Raw genomic sequence first — 26,315 nt, 5'->3', positions numbered from 1 at the left:
GTTCGACCTGTACTTCAGTATTGCTCATCAGTGTGGGAACCGTACCAGATCGGGTTCAGAGGAGATAGAGAAGATCCAAAGAAGAGCGGCGCGTTTCGTCACAGGGTTATTTGGTAAGCGAGATAGCATTACGGAGATGTTTAGCAAACTCAAGTGGCAGACTGCAAGAGAGGCGCTCTGCATCGCGGTGTAGCTTGCTCGCCAGGTTTCGAGAGGGTGCGTTTCTGGATGAGGTATCTAATATATTGCTTCCCCCTACTTACACCTCCCGAGGAGATCACGAATGTGAAATTAGAGAGATTCGAGCGCACACGGAGGCTTTCCGGCAGTCGTTCTTCCCGCGAACCATATGCGAGTGGAACAGAAAAGTGCCCTCCGCCACACAGCGTTGGGTGGCTTGCGGAGTATAAACGTAGATGTAGATGTAGATGAAACATCTGAGGTCATCAGTCCCCTAGACTTAGAACTACTTAAACTTAGCTAACCTAAGGACATCACACACATCCATGCCCAAGGCAGGATTCGAACCTGCGACCGTAGCAGCCACGTGGTTCCGGACTGAAGCTCCTACAACCGCTCGGTCACCGCGGCCGGCTTTTGATTCATAATCAAAACGTCTACAGTCCCGGGTTCGAATCCCGCCGCTGCTTGAATTATGATTAATAATCAGCACTGACATCCGGCATAAGAAGTCACCCTCGTTCTGCCAACGGGCCTGTCAGAGAGGGTGGAAGAGCGGACAGAGATAAAGGGCACTCTCTTGTCTAAGGGGTGGGAAACTGCCCCTAAAGGCGCAAGAATCAGCAATGATCAACGGCATGAGGACGCAGAAGGCAATGGAAACAACTGCATTAAAGACACGAAACGTGTATCCACAGGACATGTGGCCTGTAATTGAAGAAGTGACATGATGATCTCTCCACTGGCAAAAGACTCCTGAATATTCCCCTATTCGAATCTCCGAGAGGGGACTGCCAAGGGTGAGGTTACTATGAGAAAAAGATTGAATTATCAACGGAAGGATAGCGTACTACGAGTCGGGGTGTGGAATGTCAGAATCTTGAACGTGACAGGGAAACTAGAAGGCATAAAGATATCAAGATAATTTTCAAGACTGTTTGAGGTCGGGATCTTAGGAAAGTATTATAAAAATTTTACCCACTTGCTTATGGTAATTGTACTTTTATGAAACTTTAACTGTCCATTTATGGAAACTACGTGGAGCGTTTCAAAACTTGTAAAGTACATAATTATAGTTAGCACAACTCCACAAAGTTTATTAATTTTTGTTTAGGAAGATAACTGCTTTTGATTTCAGTAAAATTCATCGTAGCACTTGGCGAAGGCCGCTTTCTAATGGTAAATGTGGAGGCTAACACGAAGTTCACAGAACACGAAATTATTACTGAAAAGGAAAGCAAGTAACTCCTTCATGCAGTTATACAGTACTCATCTGATAAATTGAGACGAAGGTGGTGGGAGTATCAGTCTCCTGTGCTCTTCAAAAAGGGGAGCAAAAGCATCCATGGCTCTTCCCGTGCAACGAGTTCTGATAATTCTCTTCTCAGCATCGGATTTTCGTAGTACGGAGCTAATGAAAGTATGCCACGAGTAATAAGCCGAATTATTTCCGCATCCGAGTCTATATTATACAGTCCTGCAGTTGTTCTCGCCTCTTTCAGATCACAGGATGCGCACCCTTTGCCTGCTAACCACCGACTAACTCATGCCACACAGGAACCGCGCAGTTGGAACGCCAGATCAACCTTTTCTATTCCTGTCTAACCAGTTCCCTTGCGGAGGGACTTCCAAGTTTTACATGATCACAGACCTACTATCTTTATGCATAAATACACTCCTGGAAATGGAAAAAAGAACACATTGACACCGGTGTGTCAGACCCACCATACTTGCTCCGGACACTGCGAGAGGGCTGTACAAGCAATGATCACACGCACGGCACAGCGGACACACCAGGAACCGCGGTGTTGGCCGTCGAATGGCGCTAGCTGCGCAGCATTTGTGCACCGCCGCCGTCAGTGTCAGCCAGTTTGCCGTGGCATACGGAGCTCCATCGCAGTCTTTAACACTGGTAGCATGCCGCGACAGCGTGGACGTGAACCGTATGTGCAGTTGACGGACTTTGAGCGAGGGCGTATAGTGGGCATGCGGGAGGCCGGGTGGACGTACCGCCGAATTGCTCAGCACGTGGGGCGTGAGGTCTCCACAGTACATCGATGCTGTCGCCAGTGGTCGGCGGAAGGTGCACGTGCCCGTCGACCTGGGACCGGACCGCGGCGACGCACGGATGCACGCCAAGACCGTAGGATCCTACGCAGTGCCGTAGGGGACCGCACCGCCACTTCCCAGCAAATTAGGGACACTGTTGCTCCTGGGGTATCGGCGAGGACCATTCGCAACCGTCTCCATGAAGCTGGGCTACGGTCCCGCACACCGTTAGGCCGTCTTCCGCTCACACCCCAACATCGTGCAGCCCGCCTCCAGTGGTGTCGCGACAGGCGTGAATGGAGGGACGAATGGAGACGTGTCGTCTTCAGCGATGAGAGTCGCTTCTGCCTTGGCGCCAATGATGGTCCTATGCGTGTTTGGCGCCGTGCAGGTGAGCGCCACAATCAGGACTGCATACGACCGAGGCACACAGGGCCAACACCCGGCATCATGGTGTGGGGAGCGATCTCCTACACTGGCCGTACACCACTGGTGATCGTCGAGGGGACACTGAATAGTGCACGGTACATCCAAACCGTCATCGAACCCATCGTTCTACCATTCCTAGACCGGCAAGGAAACTTGCTGTTCCAACAGGACAATGCACGTCCGCATGTATCCCGTGCCACCCAACGTGCTCTAGAAGGTGTAAGTCAACTACCCTGGCCAGCAAGATCTCCGGATCTGTCCCCCATTGAGCATGTTTGGGACTGGATGAGGCGTCGTCTCACGCGGTCTGCACGTCCAGCACGAACGCTGGTCCAACTGAGGCGCCAGGTGGAAATGGCATGGCAAGCCGTTCCACAGGACTACATCCAGCATCTCTACGATCGTCTCCATGGGACAATAGCAGCCTGCATTGCTGCGAAAGGTGGATATACACTGTACTAGTGCCGACATTGTGCATGCTCTGTTGCCTGTGTCTATGTGCCTGTGGTTCTGTCAGTGTGATCATGTGATGTATCTGACCCCAGGAATGTGTCAATAAAGTTTCCCCTTCCTGGGACAATGAATTCACGGTGTTCTTATTTCAATTTCCAGGAGTGTAGGTATTAGAATTAAATTTTTTACTTTTACAGTCTTCTACCACACATTACTTTTGAAATTACATCCATAGATTAATTACAATTACATGAATTATCATAAATTATGAATAAAATGTTCACGTGGATGTTACATCAAAGAGCATGGCTGTACAGAAGTCACATTAAGTAAGAACAGACAAATAGGTTATATAAGACCTTTGTAGGTAAGATCGACAATAGGATTACATGACGTAGAAAAATATGTACAAACTTTTGTGTGTTTCACAACTCCTTCGTACTGCGATTTTTTTCCGGCAGTGTGCGTGGGCGGTTTGAAAAGTTCTCGGAATCACCACCAGAGGTGAGCACTAGCGCAACGAGTTGTTCACGTGATATTCATTGTACTGTTGCCTGTAAACACGTGCCACGTCAGTGCTCTTGGAAGAGAGCTGTTGCGGTGACGTGGTTCTGTTGTTCCCGCGTAGTTTTTTGCGAAGATGGAAAAAATCGAGATTCGAGGAGTGGTTAAGTACTTCGTAAAGACAGGTATGAAAGCAATTGACATTCATGCCAATTTCCAGAATAAATTTGGGGACTCTGCTCCTTCGTGTTCAACTGTTGCCAAGCGGACAAATGAACTTAAATTTGGCCGGGAGAGCTTAGATGATGATCCCGGCAGTGATCGGCCAAGATGTGTCACCAGAAATCATTGCAACTGTGCACAAAAGGGTCATGGGGGGTCGCCGATTGAAAGTGTGTGAAATTGTTTACACTTGCCAGATGTCATCAGAAAGGGTGTATCACATTGTAGCTGAAGAATTAGAAATGAAAAAATTATCAGCAAGATGGGTGCCGCGGCTCTTGACGCTGTATCAAAAACGCATGAGAATGGACATATCGTAACAATGTTTGGCCCGTTTTAGGAGAAACGAACAAGATTTTTTGCGCCGGTTTGTGACACAGATGAAGCTTCGGTGCACTACTATATTCCAGAGACAAAACAACAGCCAAAGCAGTGGAAACATGCTGACTCTCCGCCACCAAAGAAAGGAAAGACAATTCCTTCGTCGGGAAAGGTCTTGGCATCAGTGTTCTGGGATGCGAAGAGGATTCTGTTTGTAGATCATCTCCCCACTGGGCAGACAATTATTGGAGAATACTATGCTAACCTTCTGGACAATTTGCAACAAAAGATACGCGAAAAAAGGCCAGGTTTAGCAAGAAAGAAAGTCATCTTCCAGGAAGACAATGTGCGTCCGCATACATGTGCTGTCGCCATGGCAACATTACACGAACTAAGATATGAATTGTTGCCAAACCCGTTTTATTCACTTGGTGTGGTTCCATCAGACTTCCATCTCTTCCCAAAAACCGAAAATTTTTCTTGGTGGAGGAAGTTTCATTTTAAACGAAGAATTGATAGCCGGAGTTGACAACTATTTTGCAGGCCTGAAGGAAACACATTTTTGAGATGGGATCAAGGCACTGGAACATCGTTGGACGAAGTGCATTAACCTACATGGAGACTACATTGAAGAACAAAAGAAGTTTCGGTGGTATAAGTACTTTTTTTTTATTCCGTTGCGAGAACTTTTCAAACCACCCTCGTGTATGTGATCTACTCGTGCGCGAGCGAGACTGTAGGGTGAAAGCTATTTCCAAATGAAATAATATCCAGATGTTGGAACTAGTATTCATTCTCTCTTTCTCCGTATCAAAAATCATAAATGCTATATGAATTTTACATAATTTTTTTTTTTTTTTTTTTTTTGCCTATCCTTGATATGCGTATCCATTTTCCGATAGTTGTAGTATTTTCACCAGCTCGTTGTAAGATTCAGGACCAGTGAAAAGAAAAGACAGAGCATATCGGACACGTAGAACTTCGGTTTCACTAACCACATCGACACACGCGGTCATTTCCCACTCAGACTTATCTCGATTTGCTACACATTTTTGGCAATGTCTGTGTAGATTGCTGTCCAGTGTACATTTGGTCTCTCCATTTCGTGTGCGGCAAGTTGTGTGTTTTCCTGCCTCACTGCTCTCTGTTTTTTTTTCTTGTCTCTTCGCTGGTCAGACTATTCTGTTTTCATAAATAACGGCTTTAATGACCAGAGGGATTTTGAATTAATAACGGCTACCGCCCGCCGGCCCGATGAATTGATGCTGGTGTTTGTGTCGCGTGGTCGGAACAATCTATGGACCGCTTTCTTTCTCGTGTTTTGCATGTTGGGTTACAGGTGGAGTGGGGCGGGTTTTGGGACGAGGGGGGGGGAGAGGGGGGGAGTGGTAGGAGAGATGAAATGGCGGGGAGTAAAAGGGCGATGGAGAGTCGTAGGCCTCTAGAGGGCGTGTGTAGTATGGTGATGTAGCGCCCATATGCCCGGCATCACATATCATCCTGCGAGCGTGGTCACAAATTAAATTTCATTTCGGCACTAGTCTTCTCTCTATCTCTCTCTTCTTCTCCGTTTTACACACACACACACACAAGCGGGTGCGATTCGTACGAAATTGATTACTAGTAACCTCTGATGAGACTTGGGCTGATGTGATGCATGCGCGAAGTTCTCCAGAAATTAGACTCTGTCAGCAGAAACGATGGAAGAATTACTATTTCACGCACCAGGGCACCGACACTAGAATGTCCGGCGGTATGACTAATGAGAGGAGTCACATGCGGCAAATGAGACGAGTGATAACCGCTCTGAATACCAAAAAGCCAAAAACAGTAACGAAGCTTTTTCGGTGTGAAGCGCTGTAACAGTTCAGGAACTATGGTGCCACTCTGTAGGCGGTAGTGTAAATTTTCCACTGTCATTTATAAATATCATGATTTTTATGAAAGGAAAAAGATTTTGTTAAATTGCTGTATTGTGATGCCCGATCTCGGAAGGTTCAGGGTATCAGGTTTGCATTTAAGTGTGATATAAAAACAATGAAAGTGTTGAAGTAGGTGGGAATGCTACACGGAAATGTGCTGTACCTGGAAGATAATGTACCTTAATCTAAATTTAATGGCCGATTTTAGAATCAAATTGAGGTAAGCGCATTAGAAGACAGCCATAAGCACTTTCCAGCATTTACTACTGTTTTTATTGTTGTGAGATTCGAGATTGTATTTTATGTAATACTTGTAGATGCTGGTAGGTTATAAATAAAGTGCAGCCACTCAGTGAAGTACAATGTCGTCTGTATCGATCGTAAGGCTTAGGAAAATGATAGATTTGCTAACCCATAATGTGGAACCGATTCACCATGAAAAGAAATTACTTTCAATTTCGGCCACCAGGTGAAAATATGGCGCAGTATAGCATCTCGCAGATGTCTTCAGAGCACCTATTGAATAAAACGTGTAATAAAATCTACATTTATGTCTTTCTCACTTGTCTGACCTTTTCTGCCCATGTCCCATTCCTAATCCATCATATATGGAACACATTTCTACTGCCAGATTTGCACTCGGCGGCCAAAATTGGAACATTTTGTTTTCCGGAGTGAATCAGTTCCGTATTAAAGCATTAGAACATCTATCACATTTCACTGCCATACGATAATTACGGCCCACACTTGACCCCTGTGAGTAGATGCTCATTAATTGTAACCACACTGTAAATCTTGTTGCACGATGGGGTACTAAAAAACAAAACAAAAAACAAAAAAAAGTAATAACATGACGAGAGCGGAGCTTGAGTAGTACGCATTTCTGCCACGAGGAGCGTACAGCGCAACTAGTTGCGAGTTCAGTGCAGCCTGTGTTGTCGACCTGGCTCGTTCTGTTCATCTGCAGTGATCGGTTTTGCTAGCACTGCTTTCTTCTTGTTCGTTTTTTATGACGGCAAGTTTAAAGTGAACAACCTATAATTGTAAAATTTTGTTTTCTATTAGGCAAAATTCTTCTGGAACTGGTTTAATGTTGAAAACGGCTTACCAAGATGACGTTATAGGAAAAACTGAGGTCTACGAGTGGTTTGCTCGATTTAAAAATGGCGACATGGCGACTGGTGACAAACCTCGTTGTACACGTCCGTCAAATGCACAAACCGACGAACATATTGAAAAAAATCGAGAGTTTGTGCTCACAGACCGTCGATAGAGAACTGTCAGATTGCACAACGGTAGTCGTAAAAAAAAGACCCGATTTCTGGCACACAGGAGACTGGTTCTTCCATCAACAGAATGCACCTGCACACACAGACAGTTTATGGCTAAAAATGACACGGTTCCGCTACCCTACGCAGCTTATTCGCCTGACCTGTTTTTCTTATTTCAACTCATGAAAAGGGGCATGAAAGGACATCGATATGACAACATTGCGGAAGTCATTAAAAGAAAAACGAGGCTAAGCCTGTCAGCTATTTCTAAAGATGACTACAAAAATTTTTCGAAAGCGGAAGCACCGGTGGGACAAATCTATTGGATTAAAATGGAGAATATTTTGAAGGGGATCAGGTTGTTTTGTAAACAGTTTGAAAACATATTGCTTTTAAAAAATTATTCCGGTGTTTTTGGGTAACCTCCCCTCCCCCCTCCCCACCTTGTACATATTGTATTATAATATGTTAAAGCTATTTCGAGGATATTGGTGATTACCCGGTTTTATGGTGAGCAGATCTCTGGATATTTTAAAACTAGTTACATAACGTATAGACGGTTTATCCATACTATCTTCATCGTAACACCATCTTGTACCTTGAAACGGAATATCTTCTGCAGTATGTAATGGATCACGTGATATTTGCAAACGAAATGAATCTCTTTAAAGTCTTCACAATTTTTCCTGTCTTGAAATTAAATTTGTGTTCCCTACAAATATTTTTTATTTCTAAGTGTTTTAAAACTGTAACTGGTTTCCGATAACGCTTCTTTTTAATTTGATTTCATTTACCAAATATATTAGAGTGTAGTTCATGTTGTTGTTGTTGTGGTCTTCGGTCCTGAGACTGGTTTGATGCAGCTCTCCATGCTACCCTATCCTGTGCATGCTGCTTCATCTCCCAGTACGTACTGCAGCCTACATCCTTCTTAATCTGCTTAGTGTATTCATCTCTTGGTCTCCCTCTAAGATTTCTACCCTCCACGCTGCCCTCCAATACTAAATTTGTGATGCCTCAGAACATGTCCTACCAACCGATCCCTTCTTCTTGTCAAGTTGTGCCACAAACTCCTCTTCTCTCCAATTCTATTCAATACCTCCTCATTAGTTATGTGATCTACCCACCTTATCTTCAGCATTCATCTGTAGCACCACATTTCGAAAGCTTGTATTCTCTTCTTGTCCAAACTATTTATCGTCCATATTTCACTTCCATACACGGCAACACTCCATACAAGTACTTTCAGAAGCGACTTCCTGACACTTAAATCTATACTCGATGTTAACAAATTTCTCTTCTTCAGAAACGCTTTCCTTGCCATTGTCAGTCTACATTTGATATCCTCTCTACTTCGACCATCATCAGTTATTTTGCTCCACAAATAGAAAAACTCCTTTACTACTTTAAGTGTCTCATTTCCTAATCTAATTCCCTCAGCATCACCGGAGTTAACTCGACTACATTCCATTATACTTTTGTTGAACTTCAACTTATATTCTCCTTTCAAGACACTGTCCATTCCGTTCAACTGCTCTTCCAAGTCCTTTGCTGTCTCTGACAGAATTACAATGTCATCGGCGAACCTTAAAGTTTTTATTTCTTCTCCATGGATTTTAATACCTACTCCGAATTTTTCTTTTGTTTCCTTTACTGCTTGTTCAATATAGAGATTGAATAACATTGGGGAGAGGCTCCAACCCTGTCTCACTCCCTTCCCAACCACTGTTTCCCTTTCATGTCCCTCGACTCTTATAACTGCCATCTGGTTTCTGTACAAATTGTAAATAGCCTTTCGCTCCCTATATTTTACCCCTGTCACCTTCAGAATTTGGAAGAGAGTATTCCAGTCAACATTGTCGAAAGCTTTCTCTAAGTCTACAAATGCTAGAAACGTAGGTTTGCCTTTTCTTAATCCAGCTTCTAGGATAAGCCATTGGGTCAGTGTTGCTTCATGTGTTCCAACATTTTTACTGAATCCAAACTGATCTTCTCCGAGATCGGCTTCTACCAGTTTTTCCATTCGTTTGTAAAGAATTCGCGTTAGTATTTTGCAGCTGTGACTTACTAAACTGATAGTTCGGTAATTTTCACATCACCTGCTTTCTTTGGAATTGGATTTATTATATTCTTCTTGAAGTCTGAGGTTATTTCACCTGTCTCATACATTTTGCTCACCAGATGGTAGAGTTTTGTCAGGACTGGTTCTCCCAAGGCTGTTAGTAGTTCTACTCCCGGGGCCTTGTTTCGACTTAGGTCTTTCAGTGCTGTAGTTCATGTATCATGTAACAAATAGATGATCCAATACAGTACAATATTTTCTCGGCGCTGAAACCCTTGAATTTGAATAGAAAATATATTCCTGGGTACATGACCATGTTGGAGTTTGGAATAGTTTCCCATACATGGAAAAACCTCACTTTTCAGGAGTAGTTTTTGTAATTTTAATCAAGGCTTGTGTGATCTTTGGAAGCAAATGGGTTATCCACTACTGGGTCTATCGTAGCTTCACCAGAGCCCGGCTGGCCGTCGCTTTTCGGGACTCCTGCCTTCACAGCTACCGTATCGGTCTAGAGGGTTACACAGATACATACGTCAAGGACTCCACCCACTTTGTAGCACTTTTGAAAGAAAAGCGTGTCTCGGGTACGGATCTGATGGTTAGCGTTGACGTGAAGTCCTTATTCACGAAAGTACCAGTGACGGACACCATGAACATCTCAGAGGAACACATGGGACCTGATGTATGCGAGCTAGTGCGACATTGATTGACGACCAGGCGGATAGGGGATTTCTATGAGCAGACGGACGGTGTAGCTATGGGTTCTCCTCTATCGCCTGTCGCAGCAGATATTTTTATGCAATTGTTCGAAGATGTGACACTTCAGTCGGCACCATTACGACCAGAATGATACGTTGAGACCAAGATGCTCGCTACGGTACGTTGACGACACGTTTGTTATCTGCCCACTCGGAGAAGAAGAGCTTCAGAACTTACACCAACATCTCAATCAACAGCGCAGCAAAATTCATTTTACCATGGGGATAGAAAAGAACGGGGTATTGCCTTTTCTCGACGTGGAAATTTACCGTAAGCCAGAGGGGAAGCTGGGAGACAGATTTTATAGGAAGCCCACCAACACGGAGAGGTGCCTGCATGCATCCTCGCACCACCATCCTACCCAAAATCAATCGACCCTACAAACTTTAATTAAGACAGTGTGCAGGATTAGTGATGAACACAATCTGAATAAATGAAACTACAAAGCAAAACGCCTATTTCCGCCAATGACAACACTGAACGCAAAGACCAATAAAATGAACTCCTAATACGCTTCCTCCTCACCTCCATATCCAATGACAGCACTCCTCCATAGTATTAAAAAAGCACTCCGTCTTCAGGCTACGAGTGGCCTACCGGGAGCATCCGACCACCGTGTCACCCTCAGCTGAGGATGCGGATAGGAGGGTCAGCACACCGCTCTCCCGGTCGTTATGCTGGTATTCTTGACCGGAGCCGCTACTGTTCGGTCGAGTAGCTCCTCAGTTGGCATCACGAGGCTGAGTGCACCCCGAAAAATGGCAACAGCGCACGGCGGCTGAATGGTCACCCATCCAAGTGCCGGCCACGGCCAACAGCGCTTAACTTCGGTGATCTCACGGGAACCGGTGTATCCATGCCCCATAGCATATAAGTAAAGAAACAACTGTTCACTCAGCAGTTAGCTGTACATCCTAAGGAAGGCGTCTTGCAACAATCGCCGAAACATCGGAATTTTATAGTTGTCAATGTGGCTTCAAACCCAGAATAATTTTATTAAAAAAATATGTAGTCCATGTCCATCCGATCTTTTATTAGAGTATTGTGCAAAAATTTGAAGCAAATCGGTCACGAACTTCTCTAGATTTCTAGTAAAGATGTTAAACACCTACTTGTCTTCAAATAGTGGTATGGATTTGCTTCAGCTCTGTAATTATTTTGTTGCCAAAATAACATTTTTCTACTACTTTTCTTGTCTCGTGTCCTGACTACCTCAACCTCACCTGATTTAATTCAACTACGCTGCATCACCCTTGTTTTACTTTTGTTGATGCTCAGCTGCTCAACACATTGCCTGAATTAAGACACTGCTAACTAAAACAAACTTTCACACTGAAATCAGTGGCGGAACGTGACCGTAGATCCGACATTATCTCGCATACGGCTTATTAAATCGACCTACGTTTGACGAAACATCTTTGCTTCTTTTTCTTCCCCGTGTCAATTTTCGCTGTTAATGTGAAACACCAGTATTTAGCTGCCCCTACTCAAAAGAAGCTTTCTGTTTCACATAATTCTTATTCAACATGTTTTGTCCTACTTCGTAAAGAAGTGACTCATCTGTTTCAACCAAAGTTATAGAATTTTCATATTGTCATGTTCAATAGCTCCTGATGCCTTTTCCATGTTTTTGTTCATTAAACCTGTTTCTTACTTTGTCTTAAAGGGAATTTCTAAGGCGCTGCAGTCCTGGACTATGTGGCTGGTTCCGGCGGAGGTTCGAGTCCTCCCTCGGGCATGGGTGTGTGTTTCCAGAATGAGATTTTCACTCTGCAGCGGAGTGTGCGCTGATATGAAACTTCCTGGCAGATTAAAACTGTGTGTCCGACCGAGACTCGAACTCGGGACCTTTGCCTTTCGCGGGCAAGTGCTCTACCATCTGAGCTACCGAAGCACGACTCACGCCCGGTGCTCACAGCTTTGCTTCTGCCAGTATCTCGTCTCCTACCTTCCAAACTTTACAGAAGCTCTCCTGCGAACCTTGCAGAACTAGCACTCCTGAAAGAAAGGATACAGATACTGGCAGAAGCAAAGCTGTGAGCACCGGGCGTGAGTCGTGCTTCGGTAGCTCAGATGGTAGAGCACTTGCCCGCGAAAGGCAAAGGTCCCGAGTTCGAGTCTCGGTCGGGCACACAGTTTTAATCTGCCAGGAAGTTTCATGGGTATGTGTGTTTGTCCTTAGGTTAATTTAGATTAAGTAGTGTGTAAACTTAGGGACTGATGACTTTAGCTGTTAAGTCCCATAAGATTTCACACACATCTGAACATTTTTTAAAGGGAAAAACGTTTTACAGAGTTGTTTTTTTTAATATAAGTTATAGACTATTTATGATGAGGCAGTTTCAATTTTCTTCAATATTTCTTTTATTGTTCTTTCTGATCATCATCAGCAGCAGCAGCATCACCCACGTCATCCCATTTTATCCGGTGGTTTGGCGAACCAGGCTTGGCCACCAGTTACTGTCCTTAGAGTTCTTTCCCTCTTCAATGCTATCGCAGATACGACCTCTTCGCTCGATCTCACGTTTCAACATAATGGTTGTACCTGAGTCCTGACCGCCCTCTTGGTTTTTTCTTTCCGAGCTCTACATCACACATTAACCTCTTTAGCCGTATTAGCATCCACACGTCGCACATATCCGTACCGTCTCACCTACTGCGAGGCTTTCTTTGTCTTAACAACTTGAGCATATATCCAGATTTCCTCGTCCGTGTTTTTCACACTTTTCTCATCGCTGAAGATCTGACCATGTGTTTTAGATACTTGAAATGTTTACATGATTTGGTTGGTCTTGATAATCAACAAAAAGCGTCATTTCTGCTTTAGCTGTGTAAGGTGAAGGGTCATTCATTGTAAGCAATAATAGAAGTAAAACCGAGCCCTGTGGAACACCGTAGTTACTTTTCATTTAGAAGCATTTACTTTTGCAATTTGCTTTACTCTCATGCTCCATTGCTTTTTCCCCCTAAGTATGATGTGTCGTATCTTGTCCTGAACTGAATGAAGTTTCAACTTGCAAGGAGAGGCCACGGGGTTCGGATCACGGACTTACTTCATCAGGATAACATAATAAAGTAGTAAGGCGTACCACTTACAAGGGAACCTCCCCGTCGCACCCACCTCAGATTTAGTTATAATTTGGCACAGTCCATAGGCCTTGAAAAACTGAACACAGATCAATCGAGAAAACAGGAAGAAGTTGTGTGGAACTATTAAAAAAATAAGCAAAATGTACAAACTGAGTAGTCCATGAGCAACATAGGCAACATCAAGGTTATTATGGGCTCAGTAGCGCGGTGGTCTCGTGGTTAGCGTGAGCAGCTGCGGAGCGAGAGGTCCTTGGTTCAAGTCTACCCTCGAGCGAAAGGTGTACTTGCTTTATTTTTGCAAAGTTATGATCTGTCCGTTCGTTCATTGACGTCTATGTTCACTGCAATAAGTTTATTGTCTGTGTTTTGCGACCGCACCGCAAAACCGTGCGATTAGTAGACGAAAGGACGTGCCTTTCCAATGGGAACCGAAAACATTTGATCCAGGAAAACACGTCTGATATGTTCTATACGACACTGGTGACGGCATGTGCGTCACATGGCAGGAATATGTTGTCGACCCACCTAACTTGCACACTTGGCGAATGGGTAAAAAGATTCTTCTACCTTGCCCGATTTAGGTTTTCTTGTGGATGTGATAATCACTCTCAAAAAAGTGATGAAAACATAAGAGTGTGTCACATAAACTGCAACAAATGAATGCAACAGCTTCATAGTCGCACAGTTTTCTCTGTGCTCTGTCAAAACATATGTTTTTAACGTTTTCAAATTTTTCCGTGTGTAGACCGTCAAATCCTGCATATGTCCAAGCAAATCTGAACATGTCCTGGAATTTTGGAGAGCGAAGTTGATTATGTGTGAGTGCCTGAACTCTGATAATTGTCTGAAAATAAAAATTAAAAGTTTCTACTTGGGGGAAGATTTGAACCTAGGACCTCTTATTTCGCAGCTGCTCATGCTAACCACGGGACCACGGCGCTCCTGTGCTCACATTATCCTTGATGTTGCCTATGTTGCCCATGGACTACTCAGTTTGTATATTTTGCTTATTTTTTTAATAGTTCCACACAACTTCTTCCTGTTTTCTCGATTGATCTGTGTTCAGTTTTTCAAGGCCTACGCACTGTGCCAAATTATAACTAAATCTGAGGGGGTCGCGATTGGGAGGTTCCCTTGTTAGCTTCTTCGAGAAATTCGGAAGATAACTTCACGCGTAAGTCAAATATCGGTATGTTCGACAATGTGCACTAACTGACGGCAGTCGTGTGGTTGGCATTCAAGCTCCGTAGTTGGTAGATCGCTGAATCGATTCCCACTTTTTCTTAATTTACTTTTTTCTGCTCACCAGTCATCTTGTTTCGTACATATTACGTTTGGAAGGTAATATGATGGAAAAACATGTGTATTTGCATGAACTTTTTTTGAATTTCCAATATCTTTTCACTGGTTACTAATTTTTATTATTACATCAAATATCTACAACTACATCCACATAGATTCTTCGCAGCTAACCGTGCAGTGCGTGGCGGAGGGTACCCCATACCGCCACTTGCCATTTCCTTTCCTGTTACCCTCGAAAATAGACCTAGACAAAAACGACTGTCTATATGCCTCCGTACGAACCATAATTTCTCGAATCTTATCTTCGTTGTCCTTACACGCAGCGTATGTTGGCGGCAGTAGAATCGTTAGGCAGTCAGCTTCAAATGCCGGTTCTCTAAATATGCTCATTAGTGTTCCACGAAAAGAACGTCACATTCACTCCAGGGATTCCCGTTTTTAGTTCCCGAAGAATCTCCCTAACACGTCTTGTTCAAATTTACCTGTTACAATGTAGCAGTCCGCCTCTGAACCGCTTCGATGTCTTCCTTCAATTCAACCTGGTACGGATCCCAAACACTCGAGCAGTACTCAAAATAGGTCGCACCAGCGTTCTATATGCGGTCTCCTTTAGAGGTGAACAAGTCGCCCTAAAATTTTCCCAATAAACCCAAGTCAACAGTTCGCCTTCCCTACCACAGTTGTCTCATGCTTGTTCCATTTCATGTCTCTTTGCATTGTTGCGCCCAGATATTTAAACGACCTGCATGTCTCAAACAGGACACTATTACTGTATCCGAACATTACGGGTTTGTTCTTCCTACTCATCGGCATTAATTTACATTTTCCCACATTTACAGCTAGCTGCCGTTCATCACATCGACTATAATTTTGTCTAAATCAACTTCATCTTCCTACAGTCACTCCACTTCGATACCTTACCTTACACCACGGCATCATCAGCAAACAAACGCAGATTGTAGCCCACACTGTCCACCAAATCATTTATGTATGCAGAGAACAGCAGCGGCTCTGTCACACTTCCCTGGGGCACTCCTGACGATACCCTTGTCTCTGATGAACACTCGCCGTCGAGGACGACATACTGGGTTCTATTACGAGGGCCGTTCAGAAAGTAACCTCCGGTTGATTTAAAAAAATACACCAAGTTAAATAAAAATATTTTAATATATACATCTTACAACTACATCTTTGCACTATTTTTCTACATAGTCTCCATAGCGATTGAGGCACTTATCGTATCTCTTCACAAGCTTTGAAATTCCTTCTGCATAAAAATCACCCGCTTGTGCCTGGAGCCAGCCTGTGACCGCATCTTTGAGCTCTTCGTCGTCATCAAACCGCTGTGACCCGAGCCATTTCTTCAAATGCATGAAGAGGTGATAATCACTTTGCGCCAGGTCTGGGCTGTAAGGTGGATGGTTGATAACGTCCCACTTGAAGGACTCAAGAAGGGCCGTTGTTCTGCGAGCAGAGTGAGGACGGGCGTTATCTTGCAAAAAAAAAAAAACGATACCGGAAGTCAGCATACCACGGCGTTTGTTCTGTATAGCCCGTCGTAACTTTTTTATTCTTTCACAGTACACGTCTTGATTAATGGTCGTACCACGTTCCATGAATTCAACCAACAACACCCCTTTGGCATCCCAAAACACCGTTGCCATCAGTTTTCTGGCAGAAAAATCTTGCGAGGCTTTTCTTGGTTTGGTAGGCGAATTTGAATGTGCCCACATCTTTGATTGTTCTTTTGTCTCAGGGTTCACGTACTTAATCCAGGTTTCGTCACCGGTCACGATTCTGTTTAACAATGGTTCTCCTTCGTCCTCATAACGTGACAGAAAGTCTAATGCAGAGGCCATTCTTTGAGTTTTGTGGTGGTCGGTAAGAATTTTGGGCACCCATCGTGCACAGAACTTACGATAACCCAATCTTGCTGTCACTATCTCGTACAAGAGAGTCTTAGAAATCTGTGGAAAACCAGTAGACAACTCCGACATTGAGAAACGTCGATTTTCACGAACTTTTGCATCAACTGTCTGAACGAGTTCGTCAGTCACCAATGATGGTCTACCACTCCTCTCTTCATCATGAACGTTTTCTCGTCCACTTTTAAATAAACGTACCCATTCACGGACAACTCTTCCACTCATAACTCTTGGTCCGTACACGGCACAAAGCTCACGATGAATAGCTGCTGCAGAATATCCTTTGGCTGTAAAAAACCTTATGACAGCACGCACTTCACATCTGGCGGGGTTTTCTATTGCAGCACACATTTCAAACTGCCACAAAAACTAAACTAGCGCAGGTACGACGTTCACTCGACCACGGCTTGATGCCGACTGACCTGTTGAGTGCGTGAACGCACAGATGGCATCGCTACTCCCCCCACAACCCGCACTGTGACCAATCGGAGGTTACTTTCTGAACCGCCCTCGTATTTAAGAAGTCTTCGAGCCAATCACGTTTCTGTGAACTTATTCCATATGCTCGTACCTTCCTTAGCAGCCTGCAATGGGGCATCGTGTCAAATTCTTTCCGGAAATCTACAATGAAGAGCCAAAGAAACTGTTACAGCTGCTTGCGTGAGGCCCCTCGGGAGCAGAAAGAAGTGCCCCAACACGACGTGGCATGGGATCGAATAATGTCTAAGGTAGTGCTGGAGGGAACTGACACCGTGAATCCTGCAGGGTTGTCTGTGGCTCTAAGTACTATGGGACTTAACGTCTGAGGCCATCAGTCCCCCAGACTTAGAACTACTTAAACCTAACTAACCTAACGACATCACACACATCCATGCCCGAGGCAAGATTCGAACCTGCGACCGTAAAAGCAGCTCGGTTCAGGACTGAAGCGCCTAGAACAGCTCCGCCACAGCGGCCGGCCAGATCTCCCTGAAAATCTGTAAGAGTACGAGAGGCTGAAGATCTGTTCTCAATACTACCTTGCAACGCATCCCAAATATGCTCAATAAAGTTCATATATGGGAAGTATGATGGCCAGCGGAAGTGTTTAAACAGAAGTTGAAAGGTGGCTACACTGAGCCACAGCGCCAGAGATCGCGCTAGAGAGTATTGTTCCGCCGCCTCCACTGGCAGTGATTATTGAGATGTCGTAGTGGGCAGTGCTTGTTAAGAACTCGTAGCAGAGAGTGTTTGTTGAGATGTGCTAGTAGGGAGTGCTTGCTGAGATGTGATACTGAAAAGTTCTTGTTGAGATGTGGTAATAGCGAGTCGGTGTGGAGATATATTGTAATGATGAGAGTGATTTTGGTCAATATATGAAGGTAACGAAACTTGATTTAGTTTTCATTATTTAATATCGTAAATAATGCTTCATTACAGGTTCAGTCAACAAAGCATCTGGCTTGTGTTCTGGGATTAGAGTGTAATTCTGGTTCTCTTGAGTAATTATGGTATTTTTATTTTCTTTAATTAATTCAGTATAAATGATATTTAAAATTTCTTGTGTTATTGAAGAAGAACCGTGCCAGATGCGTACGTTGACTCATATTTCCACACACAGAACAGTTATACTTGTGCTTTGGTTTCGTAGGTTTTATAGTTGCTGGGGACTTAATTAATTAATTGTGTTGATGAAAATTTCCATTTCATTCTTTGTTGTTGTCCTATGCAGTCAGATAGCGTAATAATACTAGTCAGGGCCAACCGTTTACGAGACTTCGTAATCGGACAGACAGCTACTAAAGCAAAAATACCAAAAATCAAAATTATTTGCATTCTATTTTAATTAAGCCCCCATGCAAAGTGTGTTTCTGGACCCACTCTGTAGGAATTCTGGACGTGTGAGGTGTCGCACTGCCCTGCTGGAATTGCACAAGTCCATTGGAATGCACAACCGACATGAATGGATGCAGGTGATCAGACGGTTGCTTACGTCCGTGTCACCTGTCAGAGTCGTATCTAGACGTGACGGGGTCCCACATCACCCCGACTGCACACGCCTAACGCCATTACAGGGCCTCCGCCAGCATGAACAGTCCCCTGCTGACATGCCGGGTCCATGGATTCATGAGGTTGTCTCCATACCAGTACACGTCCGTCCACTCGATACAATCTGAAACGAGACTCATCCGACCAGGGAACATGTTTCCAGTCATCAACAGTCCGATATCGGTGTTGACGGGCACGGGCTAACCATAAAGCTTTGTGTCGTGCACACATCAAGGGTACGCGGTGGGCCTTTTCCTCAGAAAGCCCATATCTATGATGTTTCCTTGAATGGTTCGCATGCTGACACTTGCTGATGGCACAGCACTGACAAGGGGAGGCCGCCAATTGTGAAATTCAGATTCGATTCATACTGCGCATAATAAAAGCTCATGGCCAGAGGTGTAATGTGGCAAAGCACCAAGATGCACTTCTCAGCCGTTGTCGAGAAAATCGACAGTTAAAAGAAACCGTTGCGGTGAAATACTCTCTACGATTAATAGTTTTCTACAGCGACGTGGCGCAGCGGTAAGCGCTCGGGTTCGCAATCCGAAGGTCGCCGAATCGAATCTCGCACCATGCAATTTTTTTTAGTATTAGTTTTTTGTAATTCAAATATATATATATATATATATATATATATATATATATATATATACTATTAATGAATTGCTTATGCATGTTGGTGAAGGCGGATCGCTCTCCAATTGTACCGCCTCCATTTTTCCGTTTGTTTAACAGGGTGTACCAAAGCTCTCCCGTCCGCACTGATTTTCGACGATGTTATAAGTTGCGCTAGGGACCGCATCTACCTTCTTTCGAAGTTAGCAGGCAACTACGCTGTTATGCGGCGGCTCGTTTCGGCCCATCCAACATCTGTCCTTCAAGTGTAACGAGCGAGTAACGGAGTTTATATTTCATACCTCCCACAGCGAATTTGTGTTCGTGGGGTCTCTATTCTAATTCGAACGTTTGACTTACGCTATACGTATTCGTTTCGGAATATCGTTTCTACGTCTTCCGTTAACTATACGCCGTTAACATTATGAAGACAATTAATAACGTTTGTGAAATATAACTTTGTTTGCGGAAAACATAATGATGTTCGAAGTCGCCAGTTTTTCCACGACAAACGACTTTCAACAACTTATTATATGCATAATTGTTGCAACTGATTGCCGGGAAAAATATATATATGTGTGTGTGTGTGTGTGTGTACATATATACACATTTGAATTACAAAAAACAAATACTAAAAAAAAAGTTGCATGGTAGGAGATTCGACCCGGCGACCTTCGGATTACAAACCCGAGCGCTTACCGCTGTGCCACGACGCTATAGAAAACTATTAATCGTAGAGAGTATTTCACGGCAACGGTTTAACTGTCGATTTTCTCGACAACGGCTGAGAAGTGCATCTTGGTGCTTTGCCACATTACACCTCTGGCCATGAGCTTTTATTATGCGCAGTATGAATCGAATCTGAATTTCACAATTGGCGGCCTCCCCTTGTGAAACGTGCAGCAATTTGCGGAAGGATTACACTTCTGTCAGTTGAACGATTCTCTTCAGTCGTCGTTGTTCCCATTCTTGCAGGATCTTTTTCGGGCCGCAGCAATGTCCGACATTTAATGTTTTACCGGATTCCTGATATTCACGGTACACTCGTGAAATGGTCGTACGGGAAAGTCCCCAATTCATCACTACCTCGGGGATGCTGTGTCCCATCCCTAGTGTGTCGACTATAGCACCACTTTGAAACTGCCTTAAATCTGTATAACTTGTCATTGTGGCAGCAGTCACCGATCTGCGCCAGACAGTTGTTGTCTTATACAGGCGTTGCCGACTGTAGCGCCATATTCTGCCTCTTTACGTATCTCTATATTTGAATACGCTTGCCTGTACCAGTTTCTTTGGCGCTTCAGTGAAGAAACATGGAATTTGCCTCTTTTCCTTCACCAATAGTTGGCAGTATATCATGTCAGTAAAGGGCAAGGTACTTTTCGGACGAGCGGTGCTTTCTAAAGCCATAATGATTCGTGGATATAAGCTTCTCAGTCTCAAGAAATTTTATAGTATTCGAACTGACAGTATGTTCAAGGCTTCGGCAGAAAACCGAAGTAATTATTTAACTTACACAGGGTGTTACAAAAAGGCACGGCCAAACTTTCAGGAAAGATTCCTCACACACAAATAAAGAAAAGATGTTATGTGGACATGTGTCCGGAAACGATGTTAGAGCTCATTTTAGTTTCGTCAGTATCTACTGTACTTCCTCGATTCACCGCCAGTTGGCCCAATTGAAGGAAGGTAATGTTGACTTCGGTGCTTGTGTTGACATGCGACTCATTGCTCTACAGTACTACCATCGTTGGTGATGTTTTGATTGGGCTCCATGTTCTTCCACGTACGCTCAATGGAGCACGTTATCATGATTTCATACGGGATACTCTACCTGTGCTGCTAGAATATGTGCCTTTACAAGTACGACACAACATGTGGTTCATTCACGATGGAGATCCTGCACATTTCAGTCGAAGTGTTCGTACGCTTCTCAACAACAGATTCGGTGACCGATGGATTCGTAGAGGCGGTCCAATTCCATGGTCTCCACGCTCTCCTTACCTCAACCCTCTTGACTTTCATTTATGGGGGCATTTGAAAGCTCTCGTCTACGCAACCCCGGTACCAAATGTAGAGACTCTTCGTGCTCGTATTGTGGACGGCTGTGATACAATACGCCATTCTCCAGGGCTGCATCAGCGCATCATCGATTCCATGCGACGGAGGGTGGATGCATGTATCCTCGCTAACGGAGGACGTTTTGAACATTTCCTCTAACAAAGTGTTTGAAGTCACGCTGGTACGTTCTGTTGCTGTGTGTTTCCATTCCATGATTAATGTGATTTGAAGAGAAGTAATAAAATGAGCTCTAACATGGAAAGTAAGCGTTTCCGGGCACATGTCCACATAACATATTTTCTTTCTTTGTGTGTGAGGAATGTTTCCTGAAAGTTTGGCCGTACCTTTTTGTAACACCCTATATATATATATATATATATATATATATATATATATATATATATATATATATATATATATATAGCCATAGGCGAGTTAAAAATTTTATGAAGTGCCTTCAGACTTCTTCATATTTGACTGACAATGAACGAGAAACTGCTTGTCGTGTAGAAGCTACTAAAATACATTCACCTGTACATCGCCATTTTTCTGCTCCGAAATTTACAAAAATGTTGCTTTACGCGCGATTTGCATGTAGATGGTCGGAAGAAAGAGGCATTTTTTCAAAGTGTCGGGCAACTTCGTTTTTCTTTAGAACCTCTATAGGTTCCTTGTTCATGCGGGTAAATATTATTCATTCGATGAAGTAGATTGTGTTTTAGTTTGTATTCTCCGTGTGTTTGGAAAATACCAGCCTGCATCTTGTTGTGCCGAAAGCACATCCAACGATTAGTCATTCATTACCCTCATTTTCTCGCATATTGTAACTCGCTGTACTATTGGCTAAAGTTACTTATACCTTTATTTATCGATGTTTGATTTGGGCTTACCAAGCCAGTACATCGTCCTTGAAACCTGAGTTCGCAGATCGGAACGTCCACGTGCAAAAGCAGTTCTCGGTACCTTACCCCAATTAAGGTACAAGGGATCTCGGAAATAGCGACAGGCATAAATTTTCAGGACAATTGAATGCGTTTGGTCGTTTACTTGTCGACAGTTATAAGTATAATATTTGTTGTGAACATGAAAATTTGCGAAGAACCCAATAACATTGGAAATTCAGTAAAATTTCGTGTAAATACACGTGTCATTTCATCATATTACGTTTCAGATGTAATGTGTTTTAAATAATAATACCAGTGTTAAAAAGAATAAAAATTATAAATTTAAAAAAGTCAGTCGAGATCGATCCTGAACGATAATCACATTACCGCCGCCATCGTGCCTATGCTTGCAACTCACTGGTACATAACATATGTAAAACTGCTCTTGAGATTTTGCCGGAATTGGATAACTCATACACCTTACTATTTACATTATGTCGTTCCAATTGACTACTAAAAGTGTGCAATGTTTGAAGTAAATTATTATGGTTGGAACTGTAATAGCAGCAACTGTTTATTTACAACTCGTACAAAATAAATACTTGTTTCAAAGTTTTACTGACCTTCAGAGTAGTCACCAGCATTGTGTATAACCCGTTGCCAGCGATGTGGAAGTCGTAGGACACTCTTAGCAGTGCCAGTTGTGTTGACAGTTCGAGCGGCGCAGTCTATTGCCCGACGAATTTTTAGCAGTTCTGAAGCGAATGCCGTGAAGTGTTCCCTTCAGTTTAGAAATCGAACTGAATTCACGAGGGCTTAAATCAGGGGAGATCAGCAGGTGGTATAGCACTTAGCAGCCTCATCAGTCAAACGAATCAGTGACAGCTTTCACTGTATGTGCTTGAGCAATGTTCTGCTAAATGATGGTCAGGTCCAGCAGAAAGTGTCATCACTTCTGTCTCTAAGCTGGTCGTAGGTTGTGTTCCAAAAATGAACAGCAAGCTGTTACTGATTTGTTTGACTGATGGGGCTGCTACGTGCTGTACGGCCTACTGCACTCCCCTGAATTAAGCCCAAGTGAGTTGACTCGATTTCTGGTGACTACTTTGAAGGTCAGTAAAACTTTGAAAAACGTATTTATTTTGTACGAGCTGTAAATCAATAGTTGCCACTATTACAGTTCCTAGTCTCGTACCTTGCCAGGAAAAAACTATTTGATTTAGTGTTCCTACAGTTGCTACACCTCTGTAGGAACTGATCTACAGGGTGTTTCAAAAATGACCGGTATATTTGAAACGGCAATAAAAACTAAACGAGCAGCGATAGAAATACACCGTTTGTTGCAATATGCTTGGGACAACAGTACATTTTCAGGCAGACAAACTTTCGAAATTACAGTAGTTACAATTTTCAACAACAGATAGCACTGCAGTCTGGGAAACTCTATAGTACGATATTTTCCACATATCCACCATGCGTAGCAATAATATGGCGTAGTCTCTGAATGAAATTACCCGAAACCTTTGACAACGTGTCTGGCGGAATGGCTTCACATGCAGATGAGATGTACTGCTTCAGCTGTTCAATCGTTTCTGGATTCTGGCGGTACACCTGGTCTTTCAAGTGTGCCAACAGAAAGAAGTCACAGGGGTTCATGTCTGGCGAATAGGGAGGCCAATCCACGCCGCCTCCTGTATGTTTCGGATAGCCCAAAGCAATCACACGATCATCGAAATATTCATTCAGGAAATTAAAGACGTGGCCGGGCACCATCTTGCATAAACCACGAGGTGTTCGCAGTGTCGTCTAAGGCAGTTTGTACCGCCACAAATTCACGAAGAATGTCCAGATAGCGTGATGCAGTAATCGTGTCGGATCTGAAAAATGGGCCAATGATTCCTTTGGGAGAAATGGCGGCCCAGACCAGTACTTTTTGAGGATGCAGGGACGATGGGACTGCAACATGGGGCTTTTCGGTTCCCCATATGCGCCAATTCTGTTTATTGACGAAGCCGTCCAGGTAAAAATAAGCTTCGTCAGTAAACCAAATGCTGCCCACATGCATATCGCCGTCATCAATCCTGTGCACTATATCGTTAGCGAATGTCTCTCGTGCAGCAATGGTAGCGGCGCTGAGGGGTTGCCGCGTTTGAATGTTGTATGGATAGAGGTGTAAACTCTGGCGCATGAGACGATACGTGTACGTTGGCGTCATTTGGACCGCAGCTGCAACACGGCGAACGGAAACCCGAGGCCGCTGTCGGATCACCTGCTGCACTAGCTGCGCGTTGCCCTCTGTGGTTGCCGTACGCGGTCGCCCTACCTTTCCAGCACGTTCATCCGTCACGTTCCCAGTCCGTTGAAATTTTGCAAACAGATCCTTTATTGTATCGCTTTTCAGTCCTTCTGTTACATTAAACCTCCGTTGAAAACTTCGTCTTGTTGCAACAACACTGTGTTCTACGCGGTGGAATTCGAACACCAGAAAAATCCTCTGTTCTAAGGAATAAACCATGTTGTCTACAGCACACGTGCACGTTGTGAACAGCACACGCTTAAAGCAGAAAGACGACGTACAGAATGGCGCGCCCACAGACTGCGTTGTCTTCTATATCTTTCACATCACTTGCAGCGCCATCTGTTGTTGAAAATTGTAACTACTGTAATTTCGAAAGTTTGTCCGCCTGAAAATGTACTGTTGTCCCAAGCATATTGCAACAAACGGTGTATTTCTATCGCTGCTCGTTTAGGTTTTATTGCCGTTTCAAATATACCGGTCATTTTTGAAACACCCTGTAACATTTGCATCATCATCAAAGAGAGTCATTTTTGCTCCATTAGAGTAAGATGAAAGGTCATTCACACACACACAGTAAAGAAGTGGTGGGAAAATAAATAATTTTTCCTTACAAGCAGAATTTTTATTGTTAGAGCTACTTAACATGATCATTTGGATCTGATGCTCTAAAAATTTAGTGAACTAACTGGTCATTGTGCCTTTTCTCAGGAGGCAGTCTTATAAAGTTTACGTATCTCGTGATGTGGTAGTCGCGATGTTGGATCCCGGGGCCTTAGACCGGCTGCGCTTAGTTGGGCTGGCTCCGGCTGCGCTACTGTGCCCTGCTGACTGGGACTCCTGTTGTGTGTTGCAGCGGACAGCAGCTTCCTGCTGGCCAACGCGCAGATAGTGGACTTCCCCATCGTCTACTGCAACGAGTCCTTCTGCAAGATCTCGGGCTACAACCGCGCCGAGGTGAGACGCCACTGCCTTCACACCTAACTGTAGCTGCAGCAGGCACCCAGTTGTGCTTCTTTCTAGTTTTCTAATCGTAGATAATCCCCTGTCTGTACTCACTGTCCCATAAATTAAAACATTCTTCAGCGAACCTAAGTGTGGAACCAGCAGGGGCTCGAACCTGGACCACAGGCAGCAAAATGTGTGTTTCAATCTACATCCACACTTCCACTCTGCAAACCACTGTGATTTGCAAAGTAGAGTTTGTCCCCATTTTAGTTATATAAGGAGCACGGGAAGATCACCGCTTAAATGTTTCTCTGCGCCAGTAATAGAAGAAATGGGAAACGCTGAAAAAGACAAAATTGGATGTTTTTATTTTGTTCCTGTAAATCACTGAATCTGCCGTGGCTAATAACTTGAGAAGGACCAGAGAATCCTCTTTGTACTTTAAAATACATTCTAAGACAAAAGAGACGTACAACGAAGGTGTTATCCGAATAGGACGGAAATCGATAGATGCGATGTACATGCACAGGTAAGGAAATGATTACAATTTCAGAAAAATCGTATTACTTATTCAACAGAAAGAGCTCCACGAATTGGGCAAGTCAATAACGCGTTGGTCCAGCCCTGGCCGCTATGCAAGCAATTAATTTGCTTGTGACTGATACAGTTGCTGGATGTTCTCCTGAGAGATATCGTGCCGAATTCTGTCCAGTTGGGGCATTCGGTCGTCAAAATCCAAAATCCCTAGCTGGTTAGAGACTTCTGCCCATAATGCTCCATAATGTCGTGAGATGGAGAGAGATCCAGCGACATGGCCAAGGTAGGTTTTGGGAAGCACGAAGACAGGTAGTAGAAACACTCTCCGTGTGCGGACGGGCATTATCTTGCTGAAATGTAAGCCCAACGTTGCTTGCCATGATGGGCAACAAAGGCATATCGCCAACGTACCGCTGTGTCTGTGTCCGTGGCGTCTCGAGACACGTCTTCAGTC

General features: G+C 43.9%; 1 protein-coding gene across 1 annotated transcript in view; it reads left to right on the top strand.

The window, feature by feature from the left end:
* The window catches only part of LOC126209978 (potassium voltage-gated channel protein eag-like), a 667,509-nt gene that overhangs the window by 422,439 nt on the left and 218,755 nt on the right, over nucleotides 1–26,315 (top strand). The window contains exon 2 of the mRNA XM_049939089.1: nucleotides 25,233–25,333. Coding sequence (XP_049795046.1) covers nucleotides 25,233–25,333 — 101 coding nt within the window. The remainder of the gene's footprint in view (nucleotides 1–25,232; nucleotides 25,334–26,315) is intronic.

Source organism: Schistocerca nitens, chromosome 10, assembly GCF_023898315.1.
Source record: "Schistocerca nitens isolate TAMUIC-IGC-003100 chromosome 10, iqSchNite1.1, whole genome shotgun sequence".
In the NCBI taxonomy this organism is placed as follows: domain Eukaryota; kingdom Metazoa; phylum Arthropoda; class Insecta; order Orthoptera; family Acrididae; genus Schistocerca; species Schistocerca nitens.
This window is presented reverse-complemented; position numbering and strand designations above follow the sequence as displayed.